The sequence below is a fragment of the Heloderma suspectum genome, chromosome 8, assembly GCF_057233095.1.
Source record: "Heloderma suspectum isolate Gila_16-S chromosome 8, 16-S_ref, whole genome shotgun sequence".
NCBI classification, from domain to species: Eukaryota; Metazoa; Chordata; class Lepidosauria; order Squamata; family Helodermatidae; genus Heloderma; species Heloderma suspectum.
The window spans coordinates 10,073,433-10,090,000 of NC_139465.1; the positions used below are offsets into that span (position 1 = coordinate 10,073,433).

General features: G+C 42.6%; 1 protein-coding gene and 1 pseudogene across 1 annotated transcript; both read right to left on the bottom strand.

Moving 5' to 3' along the window:
* Positions 1-2,399: 2,399 nt before the first annotated feature.
* On the bottom strand, positions 2,400-4,972 carry LOC146338839 (arylamine N-acetyltransferase, pineal gland isozyme NAT-10-like). The gene has a single exon (XM_084812861.1). It carries the CDS (start codon positions 4,968-4,970, stop codon positions 4,098-4,100), a length of 873 nt encoding a protein of 290 aa, XP_084668987.1. The 5' UTR covers positions 4,971-4,972; the 3' UTR covers positions 2,400-4,097.
* Positions 4,973-13,996: 9,024 nt separating this feature from the next.
* Positions 13,997-16,568, bottom strand: part of LOC146338840 (arylamine N-acetyltransferase, pineal gland isozyme NAT-10-like) — a 5,001-nt pseudogene continuing 2,429 nt past the window's right edge.

Here is a 16,568-nt window from a genome sequence, read left to right on the forward strand (position 1 = left end):
TTCTAGGTGTCAGGATTTCAGCATGTAGGGAGATAGTCTGGGATGATATTTTGTCTCCTTTAGAATGAAAATACACGCACACACACTTGATGCTCATAAGAATGTAAGAACCATGCTGCATCAGACCAGAAGCCTACCTAGTCCAGGATTCTGTTCCCACAGTGGCCAACCAGATGCCTATGGGAAGCCCACAAGTTGGACATGGGTGAACAACACCCTCCTGCTTATGTCCACCAGCAGCTGGTATACAGAAGCATACGGTCTATGATACTGGAGGTAATATAGAACTATCATGACTAGTAGCCATTGAGACCTTTATCTTCCCTGGGTTGCACTCAGTTGCAGGTGTAGCCACTGAGACCTGCCAGTAGCTGCCATTGCCGAGATCCGCCTATCCCTTGAGGGATCTGTTTTGCTACTGAGAGGAGTGGGGCAGGTAGCAGCAGTGATTCTTTTTTTCAGGACAGTATCTTTTCTACTGGCTCTGTTACTGTTATGATCTGAATAGTTTGACTACCATTCACACTTTTATACCCATTCCCTTCAATCTACCATTCCTAATTCATGGATCACTTGAAAACTGCTGGGGTTCTCAGTGGACCGCTTAATGTGTTTTTCTTGTTCTATTAACCAAAGAGCATGCACAACTCATATTTCATTAAAAAAAAAATGAGTGCAGGCATCATTGTCAAAACCAGTGCTGTGTTATGAAAATCAGGGCCTCCGAGCCAGAACCTTGTTAGCCTTGATCTCCATTGCTGAAGGGAAAAAAAAATCAAGTGCAGGGCCAAGTACAGATATTCTTGACTGTTGCACAACCTTTCTGCAGGCCACAGTTTGAGATCTCTGCTATAATTGATGTAGAAATCATGTAGTTTCCCTCTTGCCATCGGCCCCTGTGTCATTGTTTTTCACCTGCTTGGCACCAAAACTTAAAAATCATACATACACACTTTTGCTGATCCTAGCAGAATTTTGTCTCTGGCTGACTTCAATGATCCATGAGGCAATTAGACTTTAGACTTTGGTCCCTGTTGCTGTCGCTTACAGACATCTCAGGATTGGCTGCCTCCCTACCTCACCCCATTCCAGCCCCTTTTATTCAAAGACATACCTTTATTTTCCCTTTGTGAAGTAGTATATGCATCATAAAAATATCAGTTTAAATTAATATAATCCTAGAACAGGTTGGGGGTAGAGAGAGAGACCTCTTGTTTAGCCTTGTACTGCACAGGTGAAAAACTCGCTGGTTGACATCCACTCCTATGCAATTCAGATTGCAGAAAGCCTGTACTCCCCTGAAGTATCCACCGAGCATATGACTCCAGCTCAGAGGTGGGGAACCTCAGTCCCAGGGCCAAATTTGGCCCACCCATTATCTCAGTCTGGCCCTCTGGAGTTTCCCAGATGCCCATGCCTTCTTCCTGATTCCCTTTCTTCCAAGCACCAATTGTTTGGTGGTTTCCTGGTTTTTGTGCACTATTTCCCCCATTCTAAAGGCTTGAAATGCTTCTTCTGAGGCTTAGTTACTGGCAGTAACAGCTTTAAGCTAAAATGTGCTGGTGTGTTTTGGCCCTTAAATTTAAGATTCGAAAAACGGGAAGCTAAAATTTACAGATCTGTCCATCGGTATTTCTCCTTTATCACTCTGCCCAGTCACTGGTCACCAGAGGAGGCCCTCCTGTGGTACCACATGGACCTGAGATCCAGTTAGACCATTCGGAGTAGAGTTTTTAGTGTATTAGGCCCTGCTCTGTGGTATTCCTTATTGGCCAATGTTTGGCATCCATCAACGTTGCTCTGATTTCAGTGTCTGCTAGACATTTTTGTTGTTATTATTTCAACAAGCTTTCCCTGAATGAAAGCTTTGTCAATGGTTTTATGGATATAATTGCTGAGATTTTAAACATTTTAATTTTTTTGTAACTTACTGTTTTTGTTATTCTCTGCTCAGAACTTTTTAAAATTAAGATGTGGGACGATCTCTGAATACTATAAAGAAAGAAATAATATATTAGGCTATAGGCCAAATCATATTGGATTGCTGTATAGTATATACTGTGTAACTATCCAACAGGAACTAGGAAAAAGAGCTTGTGAGAAGATGGAAATGTGTATCAGAGTCTGTACTTCATATCTTTTCTCTGCTGCAAACTCACTAGGTGGTCTTAGATAAGGAAAATGGAAAACTGGTGGGGAAATGGAATAGGGGTGGCTGGATTGGAATCCTGAACAGCTGCATTCTATGCTCCAACATCTTTTTGCAGATTCCACTTGTATGAACACTGGTGATTACTGTTAATCCCAGCGTTGTGATCAGCCCAAATGCTGAGCATGCCAACCCACATCATCCCAGTTTTGCCAAGTGAGATTTCATTGTGCATTTTTCTTTTCATATAAATTGTTGTTGTTGTTGTTCAGTCGTTAAGTCGTGTCCGACTCTTCGTGACCCCATGAACCATAGCACGCCAGGCCTTCCTGTCCTCCGCTCTCTCCCAGAGTGTGCTCAAGTTCATATTCATTGCATCGGTGATGCTATCTAGCCATCTCATCCTCTGCCGTCCCCTTATCCTTTTTCCTTCAATCTTTCCCAGCATCAGGGTCTTTTCCAGGGAGTTTTCTCTTTGCATTAGGTGGCCAAAATATTTGAGCTTCAGCTTCAGTATCTGTCCTTCCAATGAGCACTCAGGGTTGATTTCCTTTAGGATAGACTGATTGGACCTCCTTGCAGTCCAGGGGACTCGTAAGAGTCTTCTCCAGCACCACAGTTCGAAAGCATCAATTCTTTGGCGTTTCGTATAAATACTGGAAGTAAATGAATAGCCAAAGCAGCCCTGGCACCCCAGATGTTTTGCAAGTCTGTGCTTTGGACCCATGGGATTATACAATCAGAATCACACATTTGTTTAATGCAATTATACAGGAAAAACAAAAAACAAATTGCCTCTGTTCTGTCATTTTTGGACTTTATTTTTATTATAAAAGCTGGATTTGGGGCTCCAGATTTTGAGTGGGTGGATCTCAAAAAGATGCACAACTTCATAACGACTAGAACCTTGTGTCTGCAATAAAAGCTCACTGTGCAGTTAGCAGCATATAAAGTAGCACATATCTATGAAGCAGAATGAGGACAATTTTCTGATAGGCTTCAGGAGTTTTAAGCAATGCTTATAAAAACAGCTCAGTGAAACACACACACACACAATGTGTTATAGTTGGTGACTTAAGTATTACAATCATTACAAAGGTATGTATGAACAGAAATAAATGGAGATTGAAAAGAAAGCCTCTGTAAATATTGGCTCAAGTAATTAAAATTATTAAAATCCATATTTTCCAGATTAAGGCTTCATGGAGGATTTTCATTCTCTGCTCACTTTATTAAAAGTGTTTGTCAAATGCAAGCACCCTCACAATTTTGAGCTGAGTATGAAGTATATTAATGAAAGGTTCCCCTTCACAATACCTATATGCAGAGTTCAGACTGTAGGGACAAGAGAGGGTGATATGTAAGAATGGATCGTTGTTAAATTTTAGACCATGTAACTTGTAATATGAGCTAGCATGTGTATTAATTCCAAAATTCCTTAAAGTCATAGTTTATCAGCCCAACTCAGTAATTTCTCATAGGTGCAATGTTTTGTGTCAGTTTCCCCATTTTTATGTTAATAAAGGATAATAGTCCATGTAAAAGTATTCCTTTAAACAGACATGTGGATTTGCTTCCTCTATTGAAACAAATGGGGTATCCCATGTATAGATGAGTCCTGGGTGAATATCAGAAAAAGCCCTGCTCCAAATTCAGTTATCTGAGATTTAATAAATATGAAAGACAGATTCCTCCATTTTCAAGTTCCTAAATCCATCAGCAATTCATCATCCAAGGCATTTTAAGTACTTTCCATGCACTGATTGGTTATCAGTGTCAGTGAACCCCAGCCATCCCCAATATACATTTATCCCTACGTTGCACATCATGGACCACTTATGGTTTGGGCACAGGTTTTAATTTTATTGTAATTTACTAAATGCTGGATTAAGCAGATGATGAAGCATGCAAGAATGGTATAGCACCATGCAGTGTTTTATCCACCACACTAGATGGTATATATTCCTTTGACATTGATAGGAATGAGCTTGCTCTCCAAAGTTATGCCAAATTTCTCTCGCAGTGTTTTCTCAACCTCATCATCATCCAGTGTTCTGAATTCCACTAGATCCATGTTCTCCTTGTAGTTGTATTTCGTCTCTGAGAGTATCCACCCTATCAAAGCTCGAAACCCATCCATAGTCTGGAGGGTGCAGATAGATTTCTTTTTAAACAGTGAATCTGGGGACGTCTGGAGGTAGGAACATTGGAATTGAAAGTCTTCTACTGTCCTTGGCTCAAGAGTGAACAAATAGATATTCCTGCGCTCCCTCTTTTCTAAGAGATCTGAGTTGGAGAAGTTTTGATTGGGAATGTATTGTTTCCTTCTAATTTTTTCATAATACCAAATGCCATTATCTTCTGTGAAGCGAAAAATCCCAGGAGTCTGAGGCTGATCTTTGCCAGAGACCAGCTCCATGGGTTGCCACATTTGGTAGGAGACACCAAAGCCAGCATCAACTATGTAGGCCATGCCATCAATCACCACCTTAATTATGAGATGGGTTATGTCAGTAGCATATACATTTAGCTGTGGGTTGTAAACATAGGCTCCCAGAATAGTCGTGTTGTATCCCAGGCTTTTCAGTACCCAAGACAAAAGCTGGTTGTTCTCCATGCACCACCCTCCACGCTTTTTCTTCACAATTTTGTAGTAAATCTGATCTAAGGCTAATGTAATGGTTTCTCCACAATGAATGCTGAGGTTCTCAAAAGGCACAGCTCTTATGTGGTGCTGGAAGATGGCAGTTAAAGTTTCTAAATCAAGCTTTTCAAGAGAGCCTCTGTAGCCAGTTCTCATGAAATATTCTTCAATGTTCATATTTCCTGGAAGGCAAACATTTTTTTTAAATAACTAGTTAAAATTATGGCAACATGAAAGGCTTCTCAGGGCTTCCTGTTGGTACACACACTGGTCTCTCTCTGAATGTTTTTAAGAATGATATTTCAAATAAATTGCATAGCTGAAGCAGAGAGAAGCATGTAAACATGGACCCATTTGGAGCTACCGAATTCATGAAGAGTCTCCCTTTACAATACAGCTGTGCACTTGTTGCAACCGGCTATGCAAGTGCTGAGTATTGTGGATTGGTTTATTTGTGGGATTTGTTTCTTTTGACATCAGGAGCAGCAAGCCACAGCTCCTCAGCAGAGCACATATTTTGCATGCAGAACACTCCAGGTTCAATTCCTGGCATCTCCAATTACAGGATCTCAGGTAACAGAGCTTGGAACCCAAGGCGAAGGGCTGTAACCCAGTGGTAGAGCATATGCTTTGCTTGCAAAAGTGCCCAAGTTTGTTCCAAGGCAACTCCAGGTAGGGCTGGGAAAGACTTCAGTCTTAAATCCCAGAGAGCCACAGTTAGTCAATGTAGACATTAAATTAGAGTGACCAATGCTCTGACTCGGTATAATGTAGTTTCCTATGAGAACAGCCTGCAGCTGAGATCTTGGAGATAGGGATGGCATGGGCACCTGATTCAGTCCGGGAATCCAGCGGACCTGCTTCTGCCTGCACCCTGAGCCCCACTCGCCGAGCCCCTACCCCTGCTCACTCCCTGCCCACGTTCAGCGAATGGCCTGCACTCACCCCGACAGCCTCATCAAGCTTTGCAATCACCATTTTTGACATATAAAATGGCGAGCACAAAAATGTGCATATTTGCGCACATGTGAAAATGCGCATATTTGCAAATACACATATTTGCGTATGCACGAAAATGTGCATTTTAGCATACACACCATGTGCCTTCACAAAAATGCACATTTTGCGCATGAGAATATGCGCATTCGCAAAATGTACATTTTTGTGCATACAAAACCATATGCATTTTTGCGATCACCATTTCATTTTTCAAAAAATGGTGACTGCGGGCTCGAAGAGGCCACTGGGCTGAGTGCAGGCTGCTCACCGAGCATGGGAGGGGCTGAAGTGCAGTCCAGGGACCAGCGAGTGGGGGCAGGGGCTGGGTGAGCATCCAGAGAACCCGGATGGGGGTGAATTCAGATATCCCTACTTGGACAGTCATCACCTGCCACAGTAGACACATACTGGAAAAGATAGACCAAGGCTCAGGCTCAGTCTTAGGCAGCTTCATATGTTCATTTCAGTGAGTTTTGATAAAGCGTGCAGGCTTACTATTGGAGGCATGCAGGCTGGATCCAACCCCTGTTCTCAGTTCCATAACAGTGATTCTACCACATTTTAATCAAGGCATAGTAAAAGAAAAATGGGGGGGGGGATGCTGCTCAAATGTTCACTTGTAAGCAAAAGGAAATTATTTTTGAAAGTTTCTTATGTCTTAAGGCTGTGATACCTCTCTTTGGGTTTCATTGAGAATGTTTGCCCTGTACCAGAAATCCCTTCCAGCTAGTTGTTGTGACCTCTGAGCACTTAAAGGCCTGGATCCGATGAATGAATCTGTCAATTTTGGTTTCTCCCATACTTTATTTTTTCCCCAAAAAATTTCAAGTTCTTTCCATCTTAAATATGAAGAAATGTATGAATTTTGGAAGATGCTCAACAAAAATGAACTGAAATGAAATCTTTACCTATCCGTACTTGAGATGAGAATGCATCATCATGCCTGCCTTCTGTCCAAGTAATAATTTGTTTACATGGTTTATATCCTCCAGATGATCTGAATAAATGAGATAGCATGTGCAAGGTCTACTGTGATTGATTTGATCACATCTACAGGAACCTCCTTTGTCTGCTAGAGAATGTCCCTACCTTGTCTCCTAGAGTTGTCCTGATGTAAACTGGTGTACATTTCAGGAAGAACATTTATTTATTTATTTCTGACTCTTATCTCCATTTATAACTCCAAATGTTCTAGTTATTAATTTCAGTAAAATGTCCTGCAAAATGCAGGCGTGTACACTAATTAAAAACTTTTTTTTTTTTTAAAGAAGCAGCTTACCTGTTAAGATGTTTAACAGTTGCTCCTAAGAAATTTCCTTCTGTCTTTGGGCCGCAAACAACATGCTATTGCAATGTGAATAAGGAGATGACCCAAAATCTTGCACCTTCAAATCTGCAAACCTTCTCATTGTTCAAATTCTCCTTTTTTGCGGCTGTTGTTGTAGTTGTCTTATTTTGGATGGCATTTCAAAAGGCTGCAGGGGACAAAGTACATCTGAAATGTTTCCAGATATTATGGGTCCATTGAGCCATGAACTTTATGAACTTTGGTTCTAAAATTTTAAAGAGGTGTTCCTATTTGTTCATGACTAAAACAGGACAAAATTGATTGCTCTTGGTTGGTATGAGAAAAAGAAGAAGGGGGGGGGGGAGAATTTCCAATTAAGCCTGTTGTGTCTATCTGGAATAGATACCTTGAGTGCCAGGTTTTGGTAGAAAGGCAGGGTACAAATCAAATCAATCAATCAATAATAGATGAAGTATCAAGGCCAAGATCTGTGCATAAAAGGGGGCATTAGATGTGTCTTTCTTCAACAGCAGCACACCTCAAAGCATAGCAGACCACATCTAAAACTCTCAGGTTTTGTTTTTATTTGAATTTGACTATTATCCATTTTTGGTGGAAAGTGGGATGTAAATTTCGTAAGTATAAATTTGATGAATAAAATAATAAATAAATCAACTGATTCAGTCTCCCAAAGATAATTTGAAAGACTCTTCTGGGAAAGAAGCAATCAAAGGAGAAATAAGTGTTGTTCTTGTGTCTCTATAAAAATTACACTGACTAGTTAAATGTGATATTAAATTGATATGATATTAAATTGGAATGATATTAAAGGCAAAATTAAAGGCAAAACTGAAGTACTTTGTCCACATAATGAGAAGACAGGATACCCTGGAGAAGATGCTGATGCTAGGGAAAGTGGTAGGCAAAAGGAAGAGGGGCTGACCAAGGGCGAGATGGATGGATGATATTCTGGAGGTGACAGACTTGACCTTGGGGATGCTGGGGGTGGCGACGGCTGACAGGAAGCTCTGGCGCAGGCTGGTCCATGAAGTCACAAAGAGTCGGAAGCGACTGAGCGAATAAACAACAGTTAAATGTGTAGAAACAGGTCTTGAACACCTGAACAGGTTTACAGCATGGGTGTTGAACTTGCTGGGGTCCATGATCCAGCTTGACCACCACACCTCCATGAAGCATTTGATGTCACAAGTTGAGGCTCTGTCCTGAAGCCCCTCCCCCTCCTAGACATCATCTGTTCCCATCCCCCACCCATTTTGCTTTTCTTTGTGCAGAGAGAGGCATGGAGCTCCATGTTTCTCTCTGCATGAAGGAAAGAATTTGGCTGGTGCTTGGAAGAGTGACTCCTTCAAGTGCCAGCTGAGTCACCAGCTTTGCATGCCACTTGTCTTCCCAATTGAGAGGGCAAGCAGTGCATGAACAGACTTTGGTGATGCTTGGAGGAGCTGACAGTGGGGATCCCTCCAGGGCATAGAACTAGGAGCTTTTGGGCACTCCACTGGGCAGTTGGCAACCTCCGCAGGCCAGAAATTCCCCATCCCTGGTTTAATGGAATATAGGTACATGCAAACTGGACAATTGTGTCTTCTATCCAGTGTTGCTTTTTTCTGCTTTGCTGTACCTTGGCTCAGTCTCCACCCTTACAAAAAACAAAGTGGCAAACAAAATTAAATGCTCAGGACAAAATAAGATATGATTAGTTACTAGGCAGACCACGGGTTTTTTGATCAGGTGCCAATGAAATACCTGTGTTTGGTTGGTAGGTAGAGTATAAATATAATTGATAAATTATCTAATTATTCATTTACCTAGAACACCCTCCTTTAACTCAATATGTCTGGTAGTTTAGAGATTGACTGTATGGCAAACATGTTTATATTCAAATTATTTAAGGTTAACCTGATTATTCTTTAAGAGAAACTTAGTACTGGCATTGTTAAAAATCAAAGCAATCCCATTTACATTGGGGAAAAGATAATCTAAACAATTATTTTCCCACCCTGGTCAAAACAGAAGTCACCAGTCTTTTAATCTTACAGCTCTGCATTTGAACATTTTTGAATCCTTTTTTTCCCCTTCACCTTCCCAGTATATACAGGTTCCGTCCCGTTGATAAACTCATCTGAAGTTGTTGCTGTTGTTTTCCATTTCTGGTTCAGTTACATTTTATTTACTTACTTACTTACTTACTTACTTACAATATTTATATACCGCTCCTCATCAGAAGAGGTACATTTTTATATTTTTTGGCCACTGGCCGTAACAAAAAGTAACAGGTCAAAATTAAGAGCAAAAGCCAATTCATAAACAAGAAAGATTAAGCCAAGCCATTTGTGATGAAGCATGTTATGCATGCCAAGAGTGCCTATAGTATATCCTTAAAGCAAGTTCTTCAGTGACCCAGCCTGTAATCCAAACAAATATCTATATTTACAATTAATGTCAGGGGAATCAGAAAAGCTTTGCTACTGTTTTGCAGCTGCCAGGTAACCATAGGTATCTGATCACTTCTTGTTGCTAGCCAATAGATACTCTATTTTTCTACTGATTTATTGGCCAATATTTGCAGTCATGCAATAACTGGAGAAGGAACGTATCCCACGCATTTTCAGAAATAACACAAGATTGTATCCAATGTTAGGCTAGTGGAAAAAGAGCAAGGGGAAGCGGTGTTCTGCTAATAATTGTATAAGTGCTAGTGGAACAAGTAGCACAACTACCACAAGCAACTCCTAGCCTAATGAAGTCATAATGAGTTGCGTAAGCAAAAACCCAAGTATTGGATCTGACGCATGTGTAAGGATGAAAACAGTGTTTCTGCAAGAGGTAGAAGCTTTGCGCTAGCAGAATGACTCCATTAGAAAGCACCCATAATGTGAAATATCTTCATTTTTGTCTTCTCCTTACAGATGTAGTAACGTAACTGAAAGAGATGTTATGATAGAACATTTTAGATATCGATCTAAGATATTGGAGGACATTTGCTGAAATCTCAACCAACCTAGAGCTGTCCTGCTGGTTGTGATGTGGCTGACCCACATCACAATTGCATCACAATTCTAGAATCTCAGAGTGGGCCACAAACATCTCTGCTCAATTAGGAGCCATTGACTCATCTGCCATCACCCTGATCCAGAGGTCCATAAGCGCCATAACGGATCTCTTGCACAATGAAGTATTTACAGTCATTTCAGAGAAGGAACTCACTCCTATGATGTGTGGTTTAGGTCCTTCTGTTCCAAAGGATGACCAAGCTCTTAGAAACATAGGAAGCTGCCTTACGCCAAGTTACATGATTATTTGGCCATTTAGCTCAGCGTTATCTTCTTTGACTGGAACAACTTCCCTGGGTTTCAGGCAGAGGTTTTCTACATCACCATCTACCTGATTTAGTTTCACTGGATATGGACCCTCCGCATGCAAAGCATGTGCTTTGCCCCCTGAATGGTAGTCCTGCCTCATTCACATGCCAAAGTTCCTGTAGGTGAAAACAATCATGGTGCATTAAAATGCATTTGAAGTACAGAAGGGCCAATGTATGTAGGCACTCAAACTCTCCCCCCATGTGCTACCTGAGCAGTCTCTGTAAATCGATCGTGATTGCTGAGGAGGGAAGTATGTTGTTTTGATTTTAGGGATGTCAGAGGATTTTTTGTCCAGGGGGTGAAGTCCACTGAGCTATGGAAGCCTCAGACCCCTGGGTTCTGACTCATCAGCCCATGGGCTGGCTGGACACAATCTGTGTGAGTTGGGCCAGCTCGCGGACCTCTGCTGCCGCCACCGCTCACAACCTTCCCTCTCTCCTTGCCGGTGCATACAGGGAGAGCAGGAGAGCTGCACACAGTGGTGGCAGTAGCGGTGGCAGCAAGGAGTGAGGGGAGCTGTGGCACTGCCTTCCCTGCTTGCTACTGCCGCTGCTGTCTGCAACTCTCCTGCTCTCCCTGCTGGCGTTGGCAGCAAAACCAGTAAAACCAGCAAGATATGTAAATTGCACTTGCAAGTTGTGTATCTTGCTGGTTTTGCTGGGGGTGGGGAGCGGTAATCCGTGAGTTCCATCTAGAAGTCCATGGCTTGGCTCACAAATGCAAGCTGAGCCAGGGCCTCCAGGGAAATCCGTCGAGCCCCAAGAGGACCTGATATCCCCACGACACAGATCCCTATTTGATTTTGAACATAGATCTCTTATGCTTCTTGGTTTGTTTTGTTTATTGAATTTATAACCCTCCCTTGGAGCTCTCAAGGTGGTTCACAGCAAACTATAAAGCAATAAACCAATCAAGCTCTAAGTCAGTTAATATTAGAATTCCCAGACTAATTGGAACATGAATGAGGTTTTCAGTCTTGACTTTGAGGCATAATGATCAAATGTCTTAAGAGCATTGTGTAGCAGTCTAAATGGACTTGTCATCCTTTAGGACTATCCTTCCCTCAGTGTACCATTTGCCTCAGCAATGCTGTTCCTTCAGTGTAGGGATGTAGGAAAATCACTTACCTTTTTGCGGATTGATTCACGGTGGGGGGGAGGAGCTCTGTCCCTCCCCCCCTGGAATCCTGCCCGGCTGGCTCTGCTCCGTGGCGGCTCCATGGAGCAGCTGGCCAGGGCCGTCCGCAGCCAGATTTCCGGCCACGGACAGGCTGGTGCGGATGCAAATGGTGGACACCGTAGCGGATGCCATTTGCATCCAGCCAGGCTGCCGTGATAGGCTACATAAGTATTTACGTAGCCTATCATGGTTGCCCCCCCCAAAAAAAACCCACCAGTGTACGAAAATGGCGGCTATGGCAGCCGCCATTTGCATTCCCTATTTTTTGCTGTTCTAGCCTACGTAAATATTTACGTGGGCTATTACGGCAAAAAAAAGGGGAACGCAAATAGCGTAGTGGGCGCTATTTGCATTCCTTTAGTTTTCACCGTTCTAGCCTATGTAAATATTTACGTAGGCTAGAATGATGAAAAATAGAGGACGCAAATGGCGGCCGCCGCAGCCGCCACCATTTGCATATGCCGTTGTGGGGGGGGGGTTGGATTGGCTTGCCTTGATAGGCTACGTAAATACTTACATAGCCTATCACGGCAAAGACCAGGACAACAATGGCGGCTGCAGCAGCCGGTCAAAAGACCAGCCACCGGAGCTGCCGCCGTCTGGAACATCCGCCCCAGGTAAGCCTCGTCCTGGGGGGAATCTGCGGGGGGGGGCGGGGGGCAGGCCGTTCCGCCATGGATTTCGGGGGGCCGAATGCCAGTGCATTCGGCCTCACTGAAATCCGTGGCAGAATTCTCTGCCATCCCTACTTCAGTGTGCCATTTGTCTCAGCATGCTCAGCAGGAAGGAAATCTCATGGGTTTCACACATCTGGGACTTTTAGTTTGATTGCCTACACTGTTGCTGTTATTCTAGGTTGACGGGAAAGAACTAGGGAGGGTGGTCACTTAATGTTAATTTGGTCCTGTACTGTTTCGTTTCAGAACCTGGATTATTGGGATTTGAGACATCCCCGTGGGTAACCAAGCCAAATCCAAATAGACAAACATGACCACACACTCAGAATTTAACTGAAATTAGGGCTGTGTGCAAATGGCCTCTTGAAATTCTCCACCTTACTTACGGGCAGAGAAATCTGGGAGATAATTTCACCAAATTTCTCCAGGGGGAGGAGAAATTCTCAACCGTTTCTCCCAGGTGGGGCTTCCCACTGGCATGGCTTGTAGGCACAGCTTCTTTCTTTTTCTCTGAGGTTTTTTTTGGGGGGAGGGGGTGTCGTGCTGCAGCAGCACCTACTGTCTTGGCAGGCTGGCCCCCAGTTTGCATCCACCACAATGCAGGTGGGGGCAGTGGTGTGTCCAGCTCCAGGGACGAGGTGGAGTTAGTGCTCTGCCAAAATCTATCCTCCAATTTCCTGAAAGTTTTCTCCCCCCCCCCCCCAAGAGGATTCCATTGTTCTTCCTCATTCAGGATGTTTTATCATTTATTTTTGTGGTGTTTTTGAGCTTACCTAATCACAGCTGGCCTCATTACCTCATGGTGCCTTAAACTGGGCTTTCAGTTGAAGAGGCCACAGGCTGCCAGAGAGATGATTGCACAATGAGAAACAGGACATTTGTGCTCACTCCTCAGCCACCTCCTAAGTAAGGGAAGCCCAAGAAACCCAACCCATGAGAATTTCTCAGAAATTTCTTCACTATTGAATTTCTTTTTGAAAGCAATTTCTCTTCTCTCACATTGAATGAGAACGGTCGAAAAAAAATGTGGGAGAAATTTTTGGAAATGATTGACAAAGCCAGCACTAAGAATATTGCAATAAGAAACCTAATCTGACTAATGGCATTGCTGTTTGAATAATATAACTCCTCTGCAGCACCCTCCTGCATTTCAAAAGCTCAACTAAAACATGCTGAATAATCTAATGTCTCCTCTAACTTCAGCATACTCACTCAGGGAAGGCCTGGGTAAAGAAACGGATCTTTAACTGATGCCTAAAATATGCTAATGCTGCCACCTCCCAAATACCAAGGATGAGGTCATTCTGGATCAATCTAATTAATAGTAATAATAAAAGTTATTTTGATAGTAATAGTAGTAATAAGTACTAATTATTGCTAGTAATGATTAGTAGTGATAACAAAAGTTATTTTGGTGGTAATAATAAGACCACCAACATTTCTGTAGCTGGGCTCCTGACACATCCCAGCAAAGGGAGTGGGGAGAGAATCCCCAGAACAAATCCCAAATGACCACAGAACAAATGCACCCTCAGATCTGAACAAAAAATGACAAGTGTACCTGCAGGCCTGAAAAGGCTGCCAACCCCTGCCTTATATTTCGCCCATGCAGCACCATCTGAATTTGCTTTGAAATTTTGTTTTAGCTGAAATGTGTTGGCTATTCGAGGCTTCGAGCTAAGCCACTGGTATTAACTTGATGTTAATGGGGACAAGTTTCTTATCTAATCTAATGTGAATCATTCCTGCAGGGTTTTTTCTTCATCAGTAAGTGTGGTTCTTTCTACCAGATCCATGCTGTCCTTGTAATTATATTTGGTTTCAGTGAATGGCCACCACATCAAAACCTGAAATCCACTGGTAGTCTGGAGGCTACAAATGGACTTCTTTACAAACCGAGAATTGGGGGATGTTTGGTAATGCATGTTCTGAGATGAGAACTCATCTATTGTCCAGGGTTGCAGGGTAAATGATCTTGTTGTAGGTCATGTCTTCCAGAGCATCAGAGGAGAGCGATCTGTCATCAGGATCTACCTTGCATTGCTTACACTTTAATTTGTCAAAGTATCACCCTCTGTTGTCTTTTGGGAAGCGAAAGATGCCTGACATGTGAGGTTGGTCTTTTCCAGAAATCAGTTCCATCGGCTGCCACCTTTGGTAGACTATCCCAAAGCTGCCATCCATGATGTAGGTTTTGCCACCAATTACTAGGGATGTATACGGACTGAGTAAAATACGGTCCGTCTGTGTTTCACTGATTGTCAGGCACCTTTTGTTCTGTCATCCACCCACAGACAGATGCAGATATATTATTTTTTCATGTGGAAAAATACTCAAATAATTACGTAAATATTTACATAAGCATTTACATAATTTACCTCAGTGTATAACATTTAGTGTATTGTCTCCCATTCCATTCAACGTTTCCTCAGCAGAAACTGATGTATTTTTCTATGGATTTATATGTGTAAAATTTGGGAAAGTAAACAAAAATCACCCAAAAGTTCATGGACTCTGCACGGCCTGAGCGGGTCACTCTGCAGCAAATTCTGCAGGTCAGATTCTTAGAAATCTGAGCTCATTTTAATTTGTCTCAAATTTCTCCAGCATCCCTAGCAATTACCACTTTTAGTATGAGGTGGTTTAATACTTAATCATATGCATTTAAAGGAAGGTTGTAAGCACAGGCTCCTAAGAGGCTGACATTCATAGCCCATTGTTTGAAAGACCCAACAGAAATGCTGGTTGTTCTTCAGGCACCATCCACTGCGATTCTGCTTTACAATTTTGTCATAGACAGCTTCTAATTCCATCAAGGTGATTTTGCAACAGGGGATGCTGAGATTTTCAAATGGCACAGATGGGATATGATGCAGAAAGACCATTCTTAATGTTTCTAAGTCCAGTTTGTCCTGGGAACCATAATAAGAAATGTATGCAAGCTAGTCCTTAATATTCATGTTGGTGTGCTTTTTCTCCCCTACACAGAAAGAGAGAGTGAAAGGAATACCTACATTATGATAGTGTATCTCTGTTCTGTTTCACTGTTGTTTGAAATGATTATGACCATAATACTTAACATGTGTATAGCGCTTTGCAGGAGGTCAAAGTGTTTCACATGCATCATCTTTATCTGGGAGGGGTTGTAGCTTAGTGGTAGAGCCCCTGCTTTGCATGCAGAAGGTCTCAGGTTCGATCCCCGGCATCTCCAGGTAGGGCTAGAAAAGAATCCTGCCTGAAACCCTGGAAAGCCGCTGCCAGTCTGTGCTGACAATACTGGGTTAGATGGACCAGTATTCCATGACTCAGTATACAGCAGCTTCTCATCTTCCTGTGTTCCTGTAACAACCCTGCAGTGTAAGTCAGTATTATTACCTCCTATCTTGCAAATGAGGCTGAGAGAGAGAGTGACTTGTCTAAGGCCACATAGTGAGTTTATGCTGGAGCCGTGAGATTCAAACCTGCCACTTCCTGATTCGTAGCACAGTTGCTTAGCCGTTACACTATACCACACCAGCTCTCAAGAGACCACTGTGGCTTCACAAAATGACTGCGATCCCCAGCTACCTGTGTGTAGGTGAGTGCTTTTCTTAAAGTTTACTCACAAACAAATTCTCAAGCTGGGGTTTTAAGCCCTGGAAAGTTTTTAAAATGCAACTTTCTCTGTTCCTTGCAGGGTGCTTCTCGAATGCAGATGTAAACGAAAGCACTAATTCATAACAAACTTAGGGCACAATCCTATGCATGTTTAGACAGAAAGAAGTCCTAGAACTCCCAGCATTACCCAGCAAGCCTCAACTGCAGGGTTGATGTTGTTGTTTTCAGTCACCCCCTCCTTCAGAAGAATGTGATTTATTGGGTAGTGCCATGTGCCATGTGTTCATAGCGCCAACCACTTGCACAAGGGGGCTTTGGTGTTTCTAAAAATAACCAGACTTGAACAGAAATGCTTGTTTCCAGAATGGGTCAGGTCAGCGGAGCTTGCAGAAAGGAGCTCTGCTGACATTTTCCGGTCTGGAAACAAGAGTTTCTGCTCCTTTCTGGGGTTATTTTTAGAAATGCCTAAGCCTCATTGTGCAAGTGGTAGATCCTATGAGTGCAACAGAACCAGCAAACTGAAGTGGCCTTAGTGGATACTGCCCATTGTATTAAAAGAATCACAAGATTCTTAGACTAGGAGCTTTTTTACACAAGCCATTTATCGTGCACTTATCATTCCCTACCCATGGTTGTTTACAGGTTCTTTAGA

What these genes read in the sequence shown, in the direction of transcription:
- LOC146338839 (XM_084812861.1), bottom strand. Translation starts at nt 4,970, where the DNA reads ATGAACATTGAAGAATATTTCATGAGAACTGGCTACAGAGGCTCTCTT.